General features: G+C 41.1%; 1 protein-coding gene across 2 annotated transcripts; it reads right to left on the reverse strand.

Annotated features, from left to right (window-relative positions):
• Window positions 1–212: 212 nt before the first annotated feature.
• Window positions 213–19,296, reverse strand: CXCL12 (C-X-C motif chemokine ligand 12). 2 transcript variants are annotated; one of them, XM_072628428.1, is made up of 4 exons: window positions 19,119–19,292; window positions 10,927–11,044; window positions 7,887–7,973; window positions 213–1,088 (listed from the first exon to the last, which is right to left on the reverse strand). In XM_072628428.1, exons 1-4 carry the CDS (start codon window positions 19,177–19,179, stop codon window positions 1,073–1,075), a joined length of 282 nt encoding a protein of 93 aa, XP_072484529.1. In that variant the 5' UTR covers window positions 19,180–19,292; the 3' UTR covers window positions 213–1,072. The 2 variants fall into 2 exon arrangements, with proteins under 2 accessions (XP_072484529.1, XP_072484528.1); XM_072628427.1 differs by lacking the exon at window positions 213–1,088 and adding an exon at window positions 4,556–4,756 and having other exon boundaries at window positions 19,119–19,296.
• Window positions 19,297–19,569: the final 273 nt, after the last annotated feature.

The raw sequence follows: 19,569 nt of genomic DNA on the forward strand, positions 1-19,569 counted from the left end.
ATACATACACACACACATTACAAATTGGCAGTAGGGTCAAGAGACATCACAGTACACATATTCAATCCCAGCTTTTGCATCCCAAGGGAACATACAGCATTTTACATTGGGCATACTGTTTGACATCAATGCTACACAAAAACACAGCATTTGACATTTTGACAATATTCCATACAAGACACATAGGGCACACACACCATTGGCAGTATACCTTTGAGACATAACAGATTTCCATTTATTTTTCAATGCTTGGTTTAAATCAAAATTTAGTCTTGAGAGATTTTTTTTTCCGGTGCCATGGACAGAGACAGTCTCAGATACACATGGTGATGGATGGAGAAAAAAAATGAAAAATGAGGAGAAAATGATGGGATGCAGGTGACAACATGGATGGTGTAGCCCTGCTCTGCCCTCACATTCTTAGCAATGGCCAATAACGGGCCAATCTTGTGAGCATCTATGATCCTCTCAGATGACTTCCTCTTGTCCTGAAATGATGCTCTCTGTTCTCACGTGAAGAGAAGGAATTAACTCAAGAGCAATGTGCTGATTAAAAACAAAATCAGGCCACCCACCTAGTACTGGGCCAACAGTGGTAGCTGTTATTCTGGACCCATATCCCTAAAAATGGCCATATCCTTCATGTTAATAAGTCATACTTTTCAGCTAAAGATCTTGGCACATATTGCAGCTCATGTCCTGCTATATATTTATACGTAAAACTCAGTAACTCTTGGTGTGCCCCAAATACTGAGTGCAAGATAAACTAGGGCTCACACAGGAAAAATGATAACATAAGTAAAAATAATGGACTTAGTCTAATGAGTTCATATGTGTCACCAGTGACATTCAATAAAACAAACTTAATAAAAATAAACACCATATATCTTGCTACATAATAATACAGTGAAAGCAAGCTGGGATTTGTGCAAAACAGAGCTTTTGAAATGCATTAGCCATCCCTAGAGCTGCCTGGTGACAGCCAGGAGCATTCCTTCCCTAATTCTTGTTATCTGCTTTCTGGTCCTACAGTTAGAAATCCTTCAGGCTTCAGTCTTACAATGCGTGCCTTTTACATCTTGAACCTCCTGTTAATGAAGAACAGAGTGAAAGACCATTAAGGCAAATTCCGACTAAAGGTTTAGTCATCATTGGACCCTATTCAAAGGCAGGTGGTCATTTCTCAGAGTTCAGTCAAGGTTCAAACACCAATGCCTTCTTGGAATGCCCTTGATGTCGGCATTTCAAGAATTACTTCAAAATCTCATGTGATGTTCTTCCTTTTGGAAAAGACCCTGGAAACAAAGGGTCCCACATCACTATGACTAGATAGTGAAGGCAGTTCAGAGTAAGTGCAATGGTCAGTATTAAAGAGGTGAAGAGAAAGATGGAATACACAGCAAAGACCAAAGACATGGACAAATTGACAAGGGAACAAGACAAGTTTTGGGCAAACAGAATAAAACAGAAATTGATCTTTGGCAACATTTTAAAGAATCAGTGCAGCATGAATGATGGACAAATGCATTCATTGACCTGAGATCATGAGCAGGCTTTTTGGGAAATTATACTTACACAAACAGGTTCCCAGAAGGGGTAGAACTGGCCAGGTGATGAGAAAGCAGTTCATGGACTTCAGAGCACATGTGCTGATTGACATACATCTCACTCTGGGTCTCCCAAGGACATGGATTCATTTAACTCCCTTGCATCCAAGATCACCATAACATACCACATAAGCAGGCTCTATTGCTATGCAAAGACCATGATTTTTAATTGCTACCCAACCAGGCTACCTAAAAGCCAGCAATCCTGCATTTAAATGAAGCTCTGTCCTGTTAAGCATTTAGTTCCCTCTAGCTGCCATATTTATGTCATTTTCATCTAACAGAGCAATGAAGATACAGGTGAGGCAAGTCATGAGTAAATAGCCCCAGAAAAGATGTCTCAGAAAACCTTTTTAATTTATAATGTAATACTTCACACATGTGATGCCATTTTCTGTATCTTATTGTCTTAGGTCAGATTGAAAGGGAACACAGCTCATGGAGAAGAGTACAGTAGATTATGCTAAAGATTTAAAATTCAAAAAAGGCAGTGAAAATATTTGCTCTTTCCTGTTCTAGTTAGGCCAGTTATTTCTCCATTGTCTCAAGTAAATTAGGATCAATGCTGCTGATGAATACTTTTACAAAAGTCACTTAGCAAGGTAAAGTGCGGCAGAGATGGGTAGCAATTAGCAAGGAGGCAAAAGACCATGGTAATTAAGATCCAGACTATTTCACCTCCCCCTTTGACCTTGGCATGTTTCCCAAGCAAACCCATGGAGCCCAAGGGGCAATTTCTTAGAAAGGTAAAGAGAGAAGAGTGCTGGTCAGAAATCCACAGAAGACTCCACAGTGGAAGAACCAAGGAGCTGTTTTCCCTGTTGCAATATGGAAAGTGTAATTTTCCTTCAGCACACAGTAAGTTTGGTTAACAAGTTTCACCCCCAATCTGTTGGTTCCAAGAAGCTAAATTGTTTTCCATCATACTCTGGGGCCAGAGCCAACCTCATCTTTTATACTCAAGCAGCTAAGCATTGTTTCTGCACTTTGATGGATTAATGAAAACCATTTTGTCATGAGCAAAGGTTTGGTCATGAAGCAGAGTCTTCCAGCATATCATGTGATCATCTCAACCACCTCTTTTCCTGAGCAGAACTCCCATTGATTCTCCAAGGAATGTAACCATTCTGCCTGGTATTTCACCACTAGTTGCCTCAGCAAACAGCCAGGTGTCTGGAGCTTGGAAGGGGAATGAGGACCATAAACCCAGCTCCTTGCAGTCAGGTCTCCAACAAGATAGCTCTTTCCAGGGAAAATATCCCTCCGCATGCAAAGGTTTATTAAATTGCTATCATCAGGGCTTCCCTCCCATCAATTGTGCAGCAGTAGTCTGGCTGTTATCTCAGATCAAATGCTGAGCAACTGAGAAACAAATGTTCTTTTGTGGCATTTCATCTGGGTTCTCTAGACACTTTTTTTTCCAATGAGGAAAATGAACAATTTAAATTTGCCTGAAAATACAACAGAGGCATTCAAAGTGCTGAGAGGAGCTCGACACCACTTTGATCATCATGAATTTGGCATTCCTCTATGTCAGGGTGTTATTTTGTCTCATCTTTCCTTCCTCTTTTCATCCCATATCCCCCAAATCTATCCATCTGTCTTTCTGGAATGGATTAAAATGGTAAGCTGAGGGGGAAGGGGAAAAGATGAAGGAGAAGAATGGAGGAAAAGAATCAAGGAGTCACTCCTTCATTCTAAAATTTCCAAGGTATGAGGAAGTCTGTTATAAGGCGATGGACACCCCCATGCTCTCCCCTGGGCATTTAGTTCATCTAAATAGAAGGCTTGACCACTTGGGCCATGAATTCAATGGGTTCTATTTTATAGCCAAAAGCATCCTCACTCAGGTCTCAAGAGAGTGGAGACCAGGGCAAAGGGCCTGCCCACCATGCCAAGGAACCCTCACAAAGGGAATATATGACTATCAAAATGGGGTTTCTTGACCTAGATTGTGGGTCTCCCGCACAGCTGAGAAGTGGCTCCCAGTGCTCCCCTTTCCATTATAGAAATGATATTTGAAAAGAGCATACACAACAGATTACCCAGAGAATACGCAGTCCCAGTAGTCAGCTGATCAATGGGTGGATTCTCCCCAGGACACCTTGAACAGAGGTGTTCATCTGGAGTTCCTGCTCCTCAACAAGCAGCAAAAACCTCTAACATAAACCATCACCACCTCCAACCCAAGCTCTGAGGTAACACAGGAAAGGCTGAGCTCCAGGCTGGGAGGCTTAGACATGGATGAAGATCATCAGGCACAATGGTTGAAAAAAACAGTTTTCAATCAATGGTGTGTCATCAGTGCAATTGGAGACCAGGAGCCAAAGGACAGAGCATGCCATTATTAACTGCAACCACGATGAAGTGAGTCCTATCCCAAGCACTGGGGCTGTGTTGCTTTTGCCCAGTGCTTGGTGTTTTCCCTTAAAAACTTAGCTGAAGAAAAGGAGAAGACCTTTTCTAATACCTACTCTCATTTTGGTTTTGGTTTTTCCTCATGGCTGTTGGTCTCCTGTTCCAAGCATGTCACTTTTTTGTATGGGAGCACTGGGGCTCTGTAGCTTCCCCCTTCCCCAAGTCAGCAGGCATGTAAAATCAACTTGTATGGGTGCTTGGTTGGCCTCCTTAACTGGACCATTTTAGGAGTGGGAGATGGAAGAGCCTGTTAGAAGGCTCTGGATAAAGAACTTCAGAATGCAAGTTTAATATGGAGCCCTCAGTCAATTTTAGGAGGAAAAAAGAGTCTTGGGAAAGCTGGCTGGGTCTTACAGATCATGACCCCCATTTCTGAAAGACAACTACCTTCTTCATAAGTTAACTGGGCCAAGAAAGGCCTCAAACAGAACACACATACCATCAGAGCTTGAAAAGTTGCTCAGTCACTGGAAGGCAGATACAAGGTCAGCCGTTAAGTGCCAGTCGGGCTGTTTCTTTCTTTACCAGAGGCAGCCTTGTGTGGGAGGTTAGAGCAAGCTTACAAAACGCCGAGGATAAATAGCAGAGCATATTGTGGGGGGAAGGGGGTCCATCTCTCCAGGGCAGCAATGGGCAACTAGTTTTTCTTTTTTTGAGCGGCCTTTCTTTTCTTCTCTCTCTTCTTTTTTCCTATCTTTTCTTTTTTCCCCACTCTTGCTTGTCTGCGCCCCCTTAGATAAAACCAGTAGAACCATTAATAACGTTGAAATGAACAGTTTGTCTTCATCTGTGCAAATTTAGCATTGCCTTATAGATCAGTCCATCCCCCTTTTCACATTCTCAGGCCTGGAGGCCCCCAGAAAAGGTTTTTCCCCCATTGAAAATGCATCATAGCATTTACAACATTATGAATTCATATCATAAAACGTATCATGGGATAAATTTCAAGTGAACTTTCTTAAACCCTCATACTTGGCAATTTGCACAGGTTTTGTTGACCCCCACTTCCTAGGGGCCTCAGCAAGGCACCTGTTGACCACTTTCAAAAGTCCATGCCAAAATGATGCCCTCCAAAAGAGGAGGAGGTCATGGATTTCTAACCTTTTTGCTACATCCTCAAATCTCCAATTATCTTATTCAAATGTCACAAAGGACTCACAGTGCTTAGATTAAACAAATCTAACCTTTGGAGATAGTGTTGAATGAGCTACAATATAAAAAAAACAACTAAGATCTCCAATAACCCAATGGCTCTTCAGTCTTATCTAAGTGGGTATTTCATCTAACATCTATAGATTGAAATCCCCTTAGGACTGTCTATTCTGTAAGAATCTTTCCCATGTTCACTTGACATCCCATAGAAACCAAGGAGAGCCTATAGGCTGCTCATCCCTCATTCTAGAGATTTGACCACCCATCTCCCTCTTTTTTTTTTTTTTATCATACATTGTCTTTTCCTAGCCACTAATGTAAATTCTGTTTACAAATCATGAAGCAGTTTTGACCAATGCCCAGAAGAGGACAAGAAAGATTCTGTCTTTTTTCTGCCTTCCTTACTTGCTGCCTGAATCCTTTTTGGTTATGACTGGGACTGTTCTGGAGAACAAGTTAGGTGGTTAGGAGGATTTAGAAGAGTGACTGGCCAAGTGACTATAAAATTAAAATGATATGAGCTTAATGGTATTTAATGATTTATGTAGTGAATGGCTTCCCTAGATATTTCAATATTATGTCAAACATCAGGTCACTGGATATTACATGGGGGATGTTATGATACTAAGGAAGAGAAGGTAAGATAAGCAAAATTAGTGAGCTAGACATCATCTTACTGGTTTCACTACAGGAGAGAAAAGGGAAAAATTCCATTAAAAAATCCTGCCCTTTTCCATGTGATAAAATTAATAATTGAACTAGTCTGGGCAGTTTTATACCATTTAAAGGAAGGCCTTTTAAGGCGCTTGAGTGCCAGTTCAGTTTTCTTTGCAAATTTAAGCAATTTACAAGAGCCCCATCTATAAAAAAAACTTACGAATTTTATTCCATATAAACAAATTCCCACATACAGGAGATTTTTTTGTACCATGAAACAATTAGCCATTTTATTGCTAGTGCATATAATGTCACATTTGATACAATTTCAATACAAGTGAAAAAATATAGTATGGCTGATTGAGATTGATAAGCTACATTAACATCATATATATAATATATATATATATTTTACAAATTTTGTCAGTAGTTAGGTGTAATATAGAAATTTAAACTACTGACATTCATATGGCTCCAATTCAAATATATGAATTGTTCAATGAACTATAAATATATTCCGAAATACATTTGTTTTCTGAAAAGTTGAAAAAACAAAACAAAACATGTGCACAAAAATATATCAAAAGCATGCCTTGCCAAAAGCTATAGCCACCGCCTGAACCATCTGAACATAGCATTTATCCATGGAAATTTCATTCCTGCCAACATTGCTGATTGAAATATAAACCCCAAGCTGCGGTTGCTTAATGATCTAGAATATTAGTGGGTAAATGCTCTGGTTTCAGAAATCTCAGAGACTGTATGGCCCTGCATGGGTGAGCTGGCCTTCCTTTGGAGCCAGTTTCAGGACCAAATACCTAAAAACTGCTGAACTTAAAACTCTATTAAAATTGGCCAACATTCTTTTATGTTTCCAGGAAAATACGGATATGGATCTGGTAGCCCTAAGGCATGAGCCAACTGCATTGTCCTGAAATGGAGCACATGGGGTGTTTTAAAACATTTTAAAGAACTGTAAACCTAGGGCAAGCTGAGAACCAGGAAGGGGAGGGTTCCTGCAGAGAGTTGGCAGTAGTCAACTGGAGGTGACCATACATCTCACCACTACAACAGCTCTTTAGGTGAGATCTCCAGTACAGAAAAGATAAGTAGAAGCAAAATTAAAGCATGGCTTTTGGACAAGGGATGAGGGAGGGATAGAAGAGGACACTGGGTACACAGTTGCTAAAGGAGTGATGTCTAGTACTAAGGTCACAGCAGTTTGTGTCACTAAACCAAAGAATAATTTGAGCATTTCCATTTGTGGAAGCTAGAGATTAGTCTTGATCTTGAAGAGACCAGGGATATGAATTTTACCTTAATTTCCAGCATATCAGCTTAAAAGTCATATGGAAGTTTAAGACTGGGAAAATACGAATCTCTTTAGTCACTGGGACACCACTGATATCCATGTACAAGACTGAGCAGGATGTCCCAAATGACCCAATCAGAGTAATACAAACAACCCTGCTTCGTACCAATGGGATTCCAGATTGGCCAGCAAATTAGAGAATCCCCTTTTTCTCCTCCTCTTGAGTGCAGGGAATGGAGATTGGTTCAACTCTCAGCCATTTGGTTATCATGTTTTTTATTGATCTCATCTGACCATCATTAAGCTGACTGTGCACCCAGGCTCACAATAGAAGAAAAGAAAGCTTCAGAGTGAGTTGGATAATAGATTTTGAAGTAATCATGGATTAAAAAAAGTAAAAACAAGGAAAGCATTTGGTTTGTAAGAAATGCTATTTTGTAATGATGATGAGTCTAGAAAAACCCCAGTTATAGAGATCTGACTTGCAAGAGCACAGCCAGATCTGTCTATTATTCTCTATTACAATAATGTACCGGTGCACTATGGACTGCTTAATTGTGTACATATTTGATAAACTCCCAAGCTTGCAGTAGATTTGTGCCTTATCCCATATGAACATTTCAGTCTTTCTGAATAAGGACCCCTCCCCCACCCAAATTGTTACCCTTTACATTGGTAAGCTGTGTTTGCACTTCTCAGCTTGGATTAGCTGAAAGTCCTTTTGTGATTTTCTTGCTTACTTGTTTAAAGCTTTTTCCAGGTATTCTTGAATCCATTTTAATTTAGGATCAATGCAAACTTGTCTGCTGCTGCTCTTTAGCTTTGCCCTGCCAGAAGATAAAAACCACCAGAGAGAAAATCAATTTTCGTTCATTAAAATAATTACTTAAAAAAAGGAGAGAAAAAGATAAAAATGACCAACAATGAAATTGAAGAGCCACTATCACTTCAAAGTAAGTCTTTCAGAAAATTTTTTTACACACAGCTATTAACTTAGAAAGCCATTTTTTCCCCTGTAAAACATATTCACCCATTTTCATCTCTGCTCAGCAATGGCATCTCCTTGGAAGATAAAATGACATCCCTGGAGCACAGGAGCAGCCAGCACAGTACAGCAGACAAAGCAACAATTGAGTCAAAGGACTTGGATTTGGATCTCAGTTCTGCCTTTTGCTAGGTGTGTGGCTTTTATAAATACCCAAATTAACAATAAAGAACATGAAGAAAGATACTATCTACATCCAGAGAAAGAAAAGAAGTATGTATAGAACAATTCATATATATAGGTATATATATATATGCATACACACATGTATATATATATGTGTGTGCATGCATATGTATAGTGTGTCCTTCCTTCTCAGAGATCATATATATACACACATGTACACATGTATGTGTATGGCCATATATACATATATGTATATATGTAGAATATGTGCGTATATGTGTATGTATGTACACACACATACCTATTTGTGTCTAATGGCAGCCATCTCTAGGACAGGAAGAAAAAAAGAAATTTACATGACAATTTTGTATATTTGAAAGTAATAGCAAGTTGTACATAGTAGATTTGAAGTTACATGTGGAATCATATTTTTATTTTAATGCGTTATGGGAAAACTTGTTTTCTTCCCCAAATTAAAAATACTTTTTTTAAAAAAGAAGTCACCTAATGTCTCTGGGTCTTAGTTTCTGTCATCTGTAAAATGGAGTTGGAATAAGTAACTTCTAAATTCTCTTCTAGCTCCAAATATATGATCCTATTGTCCCAGTCTCTGTTGAGAAGTTATTGGTTCTAGGATTTTATGGCAGCATTCCAAGGTAGACACTGAAAGGTCAAGAACCCTATTGCTTATCTAGGGAAAGAGTAAGAAGACCTAATGATCAAATATATGATAAACTCGAAAGTACAGTACAGTTAATTCTACACTAGATCTGCGTAGATGGGCATCTAATTCAGGCTATCTGTTTGGCTTAAGCAAAGAGGACCCTGAAAAGATTTTTATTTTGCAAATGGCTCATCAAAGTCCCTATTTATTATAACACTAGGCCAGGTCAATGAAGTCTACATAGGCCAATACATCCTAACAGAAAAGCCCCTAGAGAATTAGAGGAATTGACATGAGTTTTTCCCAAAGCTTTGGGATCTTAATACAAATCTTGGGCAAATGAAGATTTTCCCCCCTCAAAACTGTGCTACAGTTTTTAACCTAAAGTTCAGAGCAGAAAGGGCCAACTAGATGAATTGAATACAAAGGGGGGAAAAGTAATTTTCTCATGAATTCTCGTAAAGCAAAGCAGATTATATTTTTTCTTTAAAAAACTGTACTCTATTTTTGATGGAAAATAAGCAAACTGGAGAATCAAAAACTATTTTAGCTACAGTGTTCTCCAAAACTGAAGTTCTGGGGGGAAATGATATTTAAAACAACAAAATGTATTTTGTATGACTCTTCATCAGTGAGGAAATTGACTAGATGATGGTTTCAGGAATTCTTTTGGAGCAATATGTTTTTTCCCTAAAACAAAACTCAGAGTTCTTTTGGGATTCCTAATGCAAACTAAACTTCACAAAGAGGGAATTTAGCTTTTAACAAACACACATTCACACACTCAAGAAAACAGACCAACTGTATTTTGATTGTTCTTGGGTTCAGGGAAAACTGTTTTAAATGACATGCTTTGGAATTTGAAAGGAAAAGTTAGGTTTTGAAAAGCATCCCTTCTCAGGTTTATAGAACTCATATCTTTTCAAGAGAAGACTTTGAATAAGATGGGACAAAGGTTGATAAGGCTGTCATAAACACCGGCAAAAAAACAAGAATAAAGGTGAAGAAAACAAATTGGAAACAGTAGACAATTGGTTTCTGGATTTTCTTTCACAAATACTAGGAACTCAAATGTTGAGGATGAGGGATATCTTTCTGGCCATAAAGATTTTTTGCAGTAGCCTGTTGCCACATTCTGTACTACTCCAGATTCCTTTCCTTCCTATAACATCTTATTTTCTTGAAATAGCTTAGTTTTAAAAGTGAGAAGAGAGAAAAGACAGACTGTTTTCTGAAATGTTGAATACAAGTATTTTAACTGTCATATGCTTATGTTCATGTCTCCTTGATTTAACAAAATAATCTGCTTCCATGAACTTAAGATGTTCATTATTTGCATTATATTTTAGGGAAATATAACCAATCAATAAATGATTTATTGGGTGATTTTGTTCATTTGTTTTCATTGATCAATTTTTCCACTAATGATCAGTTTGGAGAGGCATTGAATTCAGGTACTGTTCACTGAGCTACCATCTCCCAATTGTGTTTTATGGTTTGTGAAGAGCCTTATATTGTTTTTGATTGGCAGAATTCATTTGAAATTAAATAATTATAATCATAAGTAATAATTATTATATTTTATATATTATAAGTAAATTATTATAAGCAAAATAATTATAATTATAATAATTCTAAGTAAAGTCATAAACTCATAGTGAATTAGAGGTTGATTTCCTACGGAAATGGGAAGAAGAAAGGGTGAGAGCATCCATTGAGTACCTACTATGTGCTGAGTACTGTGTTAACTGATTTTTTCTTTTGGCCTTTTATTTGCTGGGGTGTGGGGAGAGCACATAAGGATCACCCTAGTGATCATTCACTGCATTTCAGGGGATCCTCCCAAAGGGTCTTACTTATTTTACAAGTAACAAAAGGCCATCAGCCAGTGCCCAGCAGACCTTCCCAGGCTGCACGATGAAAGACAATTCCCCAGGGAACTTACACAATCTGGAGAGCACAGTTGGGCGTGTTGAGGATTTTAAGATGCTTGATGTTGGCTTTGGCTACGTTGCTCTCGGTGAATCTGCAGGGGCATCTGTAACTCAGACTGACCGGTTTTCCTAGAAAGAGCAGTGACAAAGAGGTTTCACGTTATGCAGTTAGTCTCATTAGAAGCAAGTAGAGCCTAAAGCTGATATGAGAGGGAGACCAGCACAACACGAGAAAGGCCAAACTTCTCATTCCCAGGTAAGAATCTAAGAGTCTTAAGTTCAGCCTTTGCCGTTTAAGCAGACAAAAGAACAGGTGGGAATTTGGAACCTAAGAAGAGAGAAGAGATTTAAAATAAGGAGGCACCCAATTGTCTGCCCCCCAGTGCTATTAGCAATTAGAGAAGATAAAGACTGTCATCTGGGGTACTTTTCTGGGTTACTTTTCTCCTGTTTTCCTTTGTAAAATTATTTTGCCTTTAGGGTAAATGAGAAAGGAGATAAAGGGAGAAAATGAGAGATTCATTCCAGAACTTCCCAAGGAAAATATATCTCTTCCACTTTCTAACTTCAGCCAGAGCATCCCAGTGCATCTCCACATTTTAGGATCTTAGATCTAGAGCTGGAACAAACTATAAGGTCATCTAGTCCCTCTGCTTCATTTTGTAAATGAGGAAACTGAGGCACAGGGAGGGTAAGTAACTTCCTTAAGGCCACAAAAATAGTAAGCCTCAAAAATGAGATTTGAACTCAAGCTCTTGAAAGTTTTAATTCCGAAGAGGAAAAAGTAACACAAGGATAATCTTCAAACCTTTGAATTCATAATAAAAGCCAACCACTTTGCTGCTTCCTACCCAAAAGGAGGCACCTTGAGTATCATGCCCCAGGCTCTAGGCTGAAAAACTCAGGACCTCTGGCCCAAAGCCAGATGTGGTATTCCTTCTTCAGCCAAAGCTCAAAGAGTTCAGCAGCCTCCTGGGTTCTCTTATTATGTTCATTTGCCAATTTAGCAATCTGCAAAATACCATAATTGACATTCATTAGTGCAAATTAGCAAGGGGCTTCTGTGACATCTACCACTCATCTCCAGTGTCTATAACTGGAAGGCCCTGGAGGGGCTAGAAATTTGGGGATTCCCCTCCTCCCTTCAGATTTTCATCCAAATGCTCCCTAATACTCCAGGCTATTTGTATTCTGGGATTCTTTTATCAGGGATCTGACCAGCATCTGAAATTATTTACTTTGCAAGTCCAAAAAAAAAAAGTTTGCATTTTTTAAAGATTTGCAAGAGGCTTGGGGAGAATGTTTCAAATCCAGTATCTTCAGAATGAGTGAGCTGGGGTCCAAACTACAGTTAGCATCTGCAGTCTTGGGGGGCGGGGAGGGTGCAGGACATTTACTTCTTTCCAAAGCCTCATGGTGTTCAGTTTGATTGATCGTCTGATTTGGGGAGAATAGTTTATTTCAATTCCAAGGTTTGGAATAAACAGAACATGCTATTCTCCAAGGTCAGACAAGCCCTGACTGATAACCAAGAAGAGGAAAGCTTGTTTTTAGGCTTGGGCCATTTCTGTTTTCAGTTGAGATGAAATTAGCATCCAAAGGATAGTCCCTCTGAATGTATCTGACATCAAAGTTATTGGCAGGGCCCAAAATGGGAATACAAAATGGCAAGTCCAGGGAAGATGGCAAATTTCTACAAAAGCACGTTATGATTTAGAAGTAGAAGGGACATTTGAGGTCATTGAGTTCAACTCTTATTTTACTGATGAAGAAACGGAGTGAAGTGATTTGCTTAGGGTCACACAGGTAAATGCATGCCTGAGGCTGATTTCACACCCAGCTCCTGAGTCTATGCTTTATTCTCTTTATTGTACTGCTTCTCGGACAGTAATTCTTCCTCTCCAAAGGATGTACAGTCAACTAGGAAGCATGGTCTACTTGCCTTCTGAAGTACTGCCTTCCAAAGTCCACCTTTGCTACTTTATAGTAGGGAAGGTTATCAATTCTTTCTTTCATGGATGGAATAAGTAGATAAACTGACAGATTAGATAGAGATAGATAGATAGATAGATAGATAGATAGATAGATAGATAGATAGATAGATAGATAAAGACAGATAAATAAATCAGAGCTTAACTAGGGGTAGGCAAGAGTTGCTACCAGTGAGAAAATGAGATCTTTATCTCAAGGAAAACAGTGAAGCTGTTTATCCAACTGGTTTAGTAATCCTTGCAGCAAGCACAGAAAAAAAAGATTTAGTTAGTCCCATACAGTGACAAGGTCACAAATAATTTTTTTTTCCTTTTTCAAAGAGAAATTTCTTTAGTTACCCCACCAGAAGTTCAAATGCTTAGGTTTTCTCCATGCTAGAAATAGCACTGTATTTGGAGTTTTAAGGGTCTGCATTCAAATCTTGCCTTGAAGTTACTTACTAGCTGTGTGACATTAGCAAAGTTCATTAATCTCCCTGGTCATCATTTTTCTCATCTGTAAAAATAAAAGACCTGGACAAATTAAGGCTCTTTTTTGTTTTCAACACAGGGCAAGTGCCGTTCTGGTGACCAAGGTTATGAAGACTGTCAACCTGTTGTCTCACTTCATTCTTTCCAGAAGCCTTAAGCCTCTTGCCAAGAGAAAGACTTTTTCTAGAGAAGGAAATTTTGAATCCAGCTGGTTACAGTGTGGTTTAGTATATTAATCCCCACACTTAGAATCAGGAAGACCTGGGTTCATATCCCATGTCACTTGTCTTCTGGCTGTAATGTCCTGGGCTAATCATTTAACCTTCCCTGGGCTCAGTTTCCTTATCTGCAAAGTCAAACATAATAGCACCTCCTTCACAGGGTTGTTGAGGCTTAAATGAGATAATGCAGAAAAAGTGCATTGCAAGCCATGCTATATAAAAGGCAATTATTAGTCCATTAAAAAAAAAATACAAAACAACCTATTGCCTAGATATTTACTCAGCTGAGTTTTCTCTGCAGTTTGGCACTGGGTAGATGGCACATTTAATCTAGGTGAGCTATTTATAGCCGTTGGGAAGTTTCCATCTCAATTGTCTCATCTCTAAATATATAGTGTCCAAGTGTCCAGGACATTTGGAACATCGATCCTCCACAGAAAGAAGGAAAGAGAAGGAACCATTTAGTCTTCGAAAGGGGAAATACAGGTTGTCAAGCTTCAGCTCCAGCGCAAAGAGTGCTCCACCTCACAAGCAGGAGGCAATGGGTTAAATACCCTGGCCCTAGCCCCAGACCCAGCTGCACACTCTAGGTCACCCTGAGGCATGGGTAACCACGAAGTTTAAGTCAAAGGTGTCCAAGGCCACAGATGTATGTTCTGCACAACGAATACTTCAAATCAACTCAGGAAGCCCAGGTGATTTCTGCCCTGCAGCTGTCCGGGATAATTTCTGTCCCATCACAGAAATAACAGTGTAGGTCTCACCCAGCAACACATAGGGTAAGCCTGGATTTGTCTTCCCCTGTAAACAGACTATTAGAACTCAAAGGCACCTTAGAGACTTTCTGGTGCATCCTGAGCCCTACTTTACAGAGAAAGAAACAGGCCCAAGAAAATTCAGTTACTTCTTCAAAGATATACCACTAGTTAGGTGTAGAGAAGAGCTAAGAATCCTCTTAGCACAGAGATCATTCCACTCAGTATCAGAGTAACCTTTGTTAGGAGTTAAGGAGAGTAGGGGAAAAAAAAGATTACTATTTTAATTTCAAAACAGTACATTATATATACATACATACATACAAATATATGTGCTGCTCTTTACCACAGTGCTGGTAAATACCACCACCAAATAACAAGAGGAAAGCGGGAGAAAAAAGAAAAAAACAATCACTATTTTAATTTTGAAATGAGTAAATCAACTCACATATGCACATATTTGTGCTACTTTTATTTTTTATCATGGTGGTGTTAATACCTTTGTTGGAATTATTTTCGTTTACATTCCTAAAACAGTAAGTAGCCAGAGAACCAATAGTATAAACACATAATCCCAATTTGCTTCTCTTATAAAAAAAAAACAAAAACAAAAAAACCCCAATAAATCAATCAGCAGACCTGGGTTCAATTTCAGAACCTTTCATTAACTGGCCTGGCGTTAGAGCAGTTACTAAACTGCTCTGAACCCAATTTTCCTCAGCTTTCCTGACACTTACCAACCTTAAATAAGCTCCCAGAATATTTTACAAGCATCTCAACACAATAGCTCTGTTGGTACTTCAGGTACTATTATCCTTATTTTATAGGAAATTAAATCACTTAACTCTTGTCCACACAATTGACAAGTGACAGGAAATTCACTAAGCTACTTGGAGGGGAGGGGGCACGAGGGGGTTAGAGCAGAGATAGATGTCCAGATCTCCTAGGTCTCCACCAGTTTAACTCTGAATCTAAATCTTAATTGAGCATCTGTCTTATACAAGACAAGGTGCTAGGAAGTACACGGGAGGGGGAGGGGGGCATTTGTATAGCGCATTTTATTTTAAGGCTTGCAAACCTCGTCCCTGAGAAATAACTTATGAACCCAGGTCTCCTGACTCCAGCATTCATGGATGAAAATCCTGAGACTACTGCTGGGTACATATATGATATAACAGAATTTCTCAGTCTCATATGGCGTAGGGCAACGCCCTAATAACACTCCCAGGAGAGACCTTGTATCGCAGGAAGATAAAGCTTTAGTCAGGACTAAAGATAAGTTTAGTCAAATGCACAAGAACTGATGACTCTACTACGGGGCAGAAAAGCTCAGCCAACCTAGCCAAAGTATCAGCGAAATTAAGTTTCTAGGTTCTAAACATTTGTAGGAGTGTGTGCAGCTCTGAACCAAGCGATTTGCGATTTGCGTGAAGGAAAAACGTAAGTGACATGAAGATAGGGAGTTTTTGCAGTTATTGTCATGGATGGCGAGGGTCAGTTTCTTGTCCCCCCATTCCCCCTAAATTCTTAATAACCTTAAACTCTGCATAAGCAATCATTGTTATCTCAAATGTTAAGCTGAATTACAGAAGGGTAAGGATCTCACTTTGCTTTCGTATCACAGTACCTGGCACATAGTAGGCGTTTACTAAATTCACGTTGATTGGCCGATCAAATTTTGGAGGAGTTAGGATGGGGAGAGGGGTAATTTTGCAGTACATTTATGACAACTTTTCAAAGTGTTTTTCTTCATTTAAAGTTAAGACTGGTGTCCATGAGCCACAGGTCCTACATTTCTGGAATCAACAAATGGACCAACAAGTATTTATGGAATTCGAGCTACGTGCGTAGAACTAAAAATTCTTTCCCCCTTCCCCCATTCTCTTGGGAAGTGAGAATAAGTGATAACGGAATGAAGATTTAACTGGGACATTCCTTCTCTAGTGTGGTCACTGTGCGCTAGATCAGTAGCTAACCAGGGTAGTCCTGGTAGTTTGAAGTTGTCAGTTACCTTCTCCAGCTGGTTTCGCTAACTCTTGTCTCATTTGGGGGCACACTATTACCGAGCCAGAAAGATTCCCGTAGTGATGGGGGTGGGGATGAAGGTGGGGGGTGGGGTGGAGGTAAGAAAAAAACCAAAAACAAAACACTCAGAGCCCCCTCCTCATTTGGTACTTTCGAATCTAGAGGCACTCCACTGGCATAACAAGATTAAACAGAAATAAGTATTTTCCCAAATTCTGAGTTCGTTGTTAAGATTTTTATTTTCAGAGAACTGACAAGCTGAGCGGTGAGCGCTCAAGATACTTTGGTTTGTCCAATTGAGTTTTCTCTGAATTCAATTTTGAGAAAAACGATCCAATCTCTCCCTCCAGTCTCTCGGTTTCCCCTCTTTTCTGTGTTTCCAGCTCTGTCTTTCTCCCTTTGCACACTATGAAACTGGACACCGAGGTTTTCAATTGCCGAATGTCTCGGAGATTAAACTTTCAAGTGATACCCATTAAAAATAGCCAGAGAGACCTTGCCTCCATTACAAAAGAGTCTGTATCCGCAGGTGTGTTTCTGCTGGTGGATGGGGTGGAGGGTAGGGGGTGAGGAGGCGGGGGAAGGGAGTGCTCTCGGACTTTTTGGAGAACCTACTCTGCCCCGGACGCCTTCGGCACCTTTCGGGGATTACTGGAATAGTTCGCGCATACACTATCAGGCTCTTACTAAGGACACGCGCGCTGGCTCGAGCGTTTTCCTTGGCAGCTCATCACCGCGCGTTTACTGACGCGGAGCCGGGAACGCCAAAGGAAGGAAATCATCCTTCAGTGAAAGCTGGCGCTTCCACCGCGTGGTGCAGTTCAGGGAGTATCGCTGAATATTACATTGGGAGCTGCAAGGGCCATCCAAAGGCATCTAGTTCAATCCCCCTTGTTTTATAGATGGGTAAACTGAGGCCTAGAGAGATGAAGTAATTTACCAAAGGTCACAAAGATATTGAAGAACAGAACCAGGGGTCCTCTGAATCCAAATCTCTCCTTCTTTGCTACTACATTTCTAAGTCAGAGGGCTTCGATTCGAAACCTGACTCTCCTATTTAGAATAGTTCTGTGACTGGGCAAGCCACTCGGTCTCCTGGGGCCTCATTTTCCCTGTTTGTAAGTTTAAGGGGTTGGTCATCTTGCATCTCCTAAACCAACGTCCAAATCTTTTGAAACAGCATGATCCAATCTTGAGATTCAGAGACAATGCAAACTTAGCAAGGGAAGGCTAATGGGGTATGTTTCGCTCTCCATCTCAAAGGTTGTGCAATCCGAACAGCTGTGCAGCCCGGGCTCTCGCCTCCATTGTTTCCCTAGGGTCATGGAAGGGGCCGGGGGGAGGCGGGGGCAGGGAGGGAAGTGAAAGCGAGATCCAGAGCGCTTCGTTTGGACTAAATAGCACCAAGCAGGTCCTTCTGTCGAGACAGCTATAGCTTGTTTCTGGCAGGTTTCCCTAGCTGGGGAAAGTATGCTAGAGAGCCTAAGGAAGATGCTCTTTGTGTACAGCCTCTCCCAAGGTGTTTTGGGGACCTCACCAGTCCCCAGGAGCCCTAAACCTAGTCTGAGTTATTTTTAACCCAGTTTCCTCTTTCGTCCCGAAATGTCGGCTGACCACTTGCCCTCGCCTGTTGACCCGGGCTTCCACAGAGAAACTCTTAAGTGTTGGTGAAGCAAAGTGCTACATAGAGGGAACCCCAGGACACAGCTGGGCCCCTGGTACATAGAACCTCGGAGCTCAGCCGAGTCCCGCACAGAGGGAACTCCGGGGCGAAATGGAACTGAATGGAGAGAATTGCTGGGCACAGCTCTACAGGGCAAGGACGCTGAGGCTGGGAGCAGAGCCCGCAGCTGGAACTCCAGGCAGCAGCTGGGCAAAGCCCCCACATGTGCAGCCTGACGTTTCTCTAAACTAGAAAGTGAAAAAAAAAATCTCTGCGGTCGGAGGAGGGGGGTGAGAGAGGAGGAGAGGAGGGAAGGTCACTGTTTTTAATTACAATATGCTTAGTTTGTTCTCTTTTTCCTTTGGAGAAAATAAAACTAGGAAATAGGGCCCGAGGTTTCTTTTTCCTCATTCAATTCCACGGTTTTCTTTCTCTCTCTGGTGAGGTTTACATGAAAAGACGTGGAAGGAGCTAGAGCTCTTTGGAAGGAAAAGTCTCCAGCTAGAGGAGAGAAAAATTTTCCCTCGTCTCCTGGCCGCCTGTATCGGCAAAGGAGAGCGGCTCTGGCTGCAAGTTGAAAGTCTCTTGCCCTTCCGAGCCTAACTGAGGGCGTCCTCATGCCAATCGTGGCGTTGAAAACAGGCAATAGGTAAATGCCGTCTTTTCCCAGTTTCTGCGGACCTTGCCCAACCGCAAACGAAACTAAGCTGATAGAGACACAGCAGCAGGCGAGAAGAGGAGGGCAGCTCCTCAGCTTGCCTGGAAAAGTGAACAATTCTCCCTAGTTTTCTCCCCTGACCAATTCAGGCTTAGATCCTGCAGCTCCCCCAAGGGCTGAGACGCACAGAAAAATCACCACTCGGAAGGGACCGACTTTCCCCTAAGGTGTAGTACAGCGCTAGGGCTCACTTGGGTTCGTAGGCAAGAATTCTACCTTAATGGAGCCATTTAAACTTGTCAGTAACTAGAAAGGTAGAGGGTACCTACTTGCGACTGGGACTCAAGACTTCTGCCCCTCAAGGCAGGGAGATGCCGCCCAGTATCCCCGGGAAGTCCGGGCGCCGGGCTCACACTTACCCTCGGAGAGCGCAAGTGTTGCCACCAGCAAGGTCACCAGGGCGAGCACTTTCACGTCCATGGTCCTGGGTTGGGGAGCCGAGGGCGAAGCTGCTAGGTGTTCAAGGGGTAGCAGGCGAGAGAAGAGTGAAAGTCCAGCAGCAGTGTGAGCCTCCACACGCTCCCTCCTCTCCTCTATAGAGGGGGCGAGCTGGGGGCTGGGAGAGGGGAGGGGAGGGAAGAGGGGCGGGGGGCAGGGTGGTGGGGAGGGCCCAGAGGAGGGGGAGGGGAGCAGCTAACTATGATTTATTGCCCGTGGCATGTTATTACATCCTTCCTCTATTAACATTGTTGGACCATGCCCAGAAGACCAAAACTCTCTCCGCTGCAGCCGGCCCAAAGATTGGCGAGTTTAGTCAACTTTAGACAGAGGAAAAGGAGAGTAAATAAATACTCAAAACCGAGCAGCAAA

The sequence above is a fragment of the Notamacropus eugenii genome, chromosome 1 (genome assembly GCF_028372415.1).
Source record: "Notamacropus eugenii isolate mMacEug1 chromosome 1, mMacEug1.pri_v2, whole genome shotgun sequence".
Lineage (NCBI taxonomy): Eukaryota > Metazoa > Chordata > Mammalia > Diprotodontia > Macropodidae > Notamacropus > Notamacropus eugenii.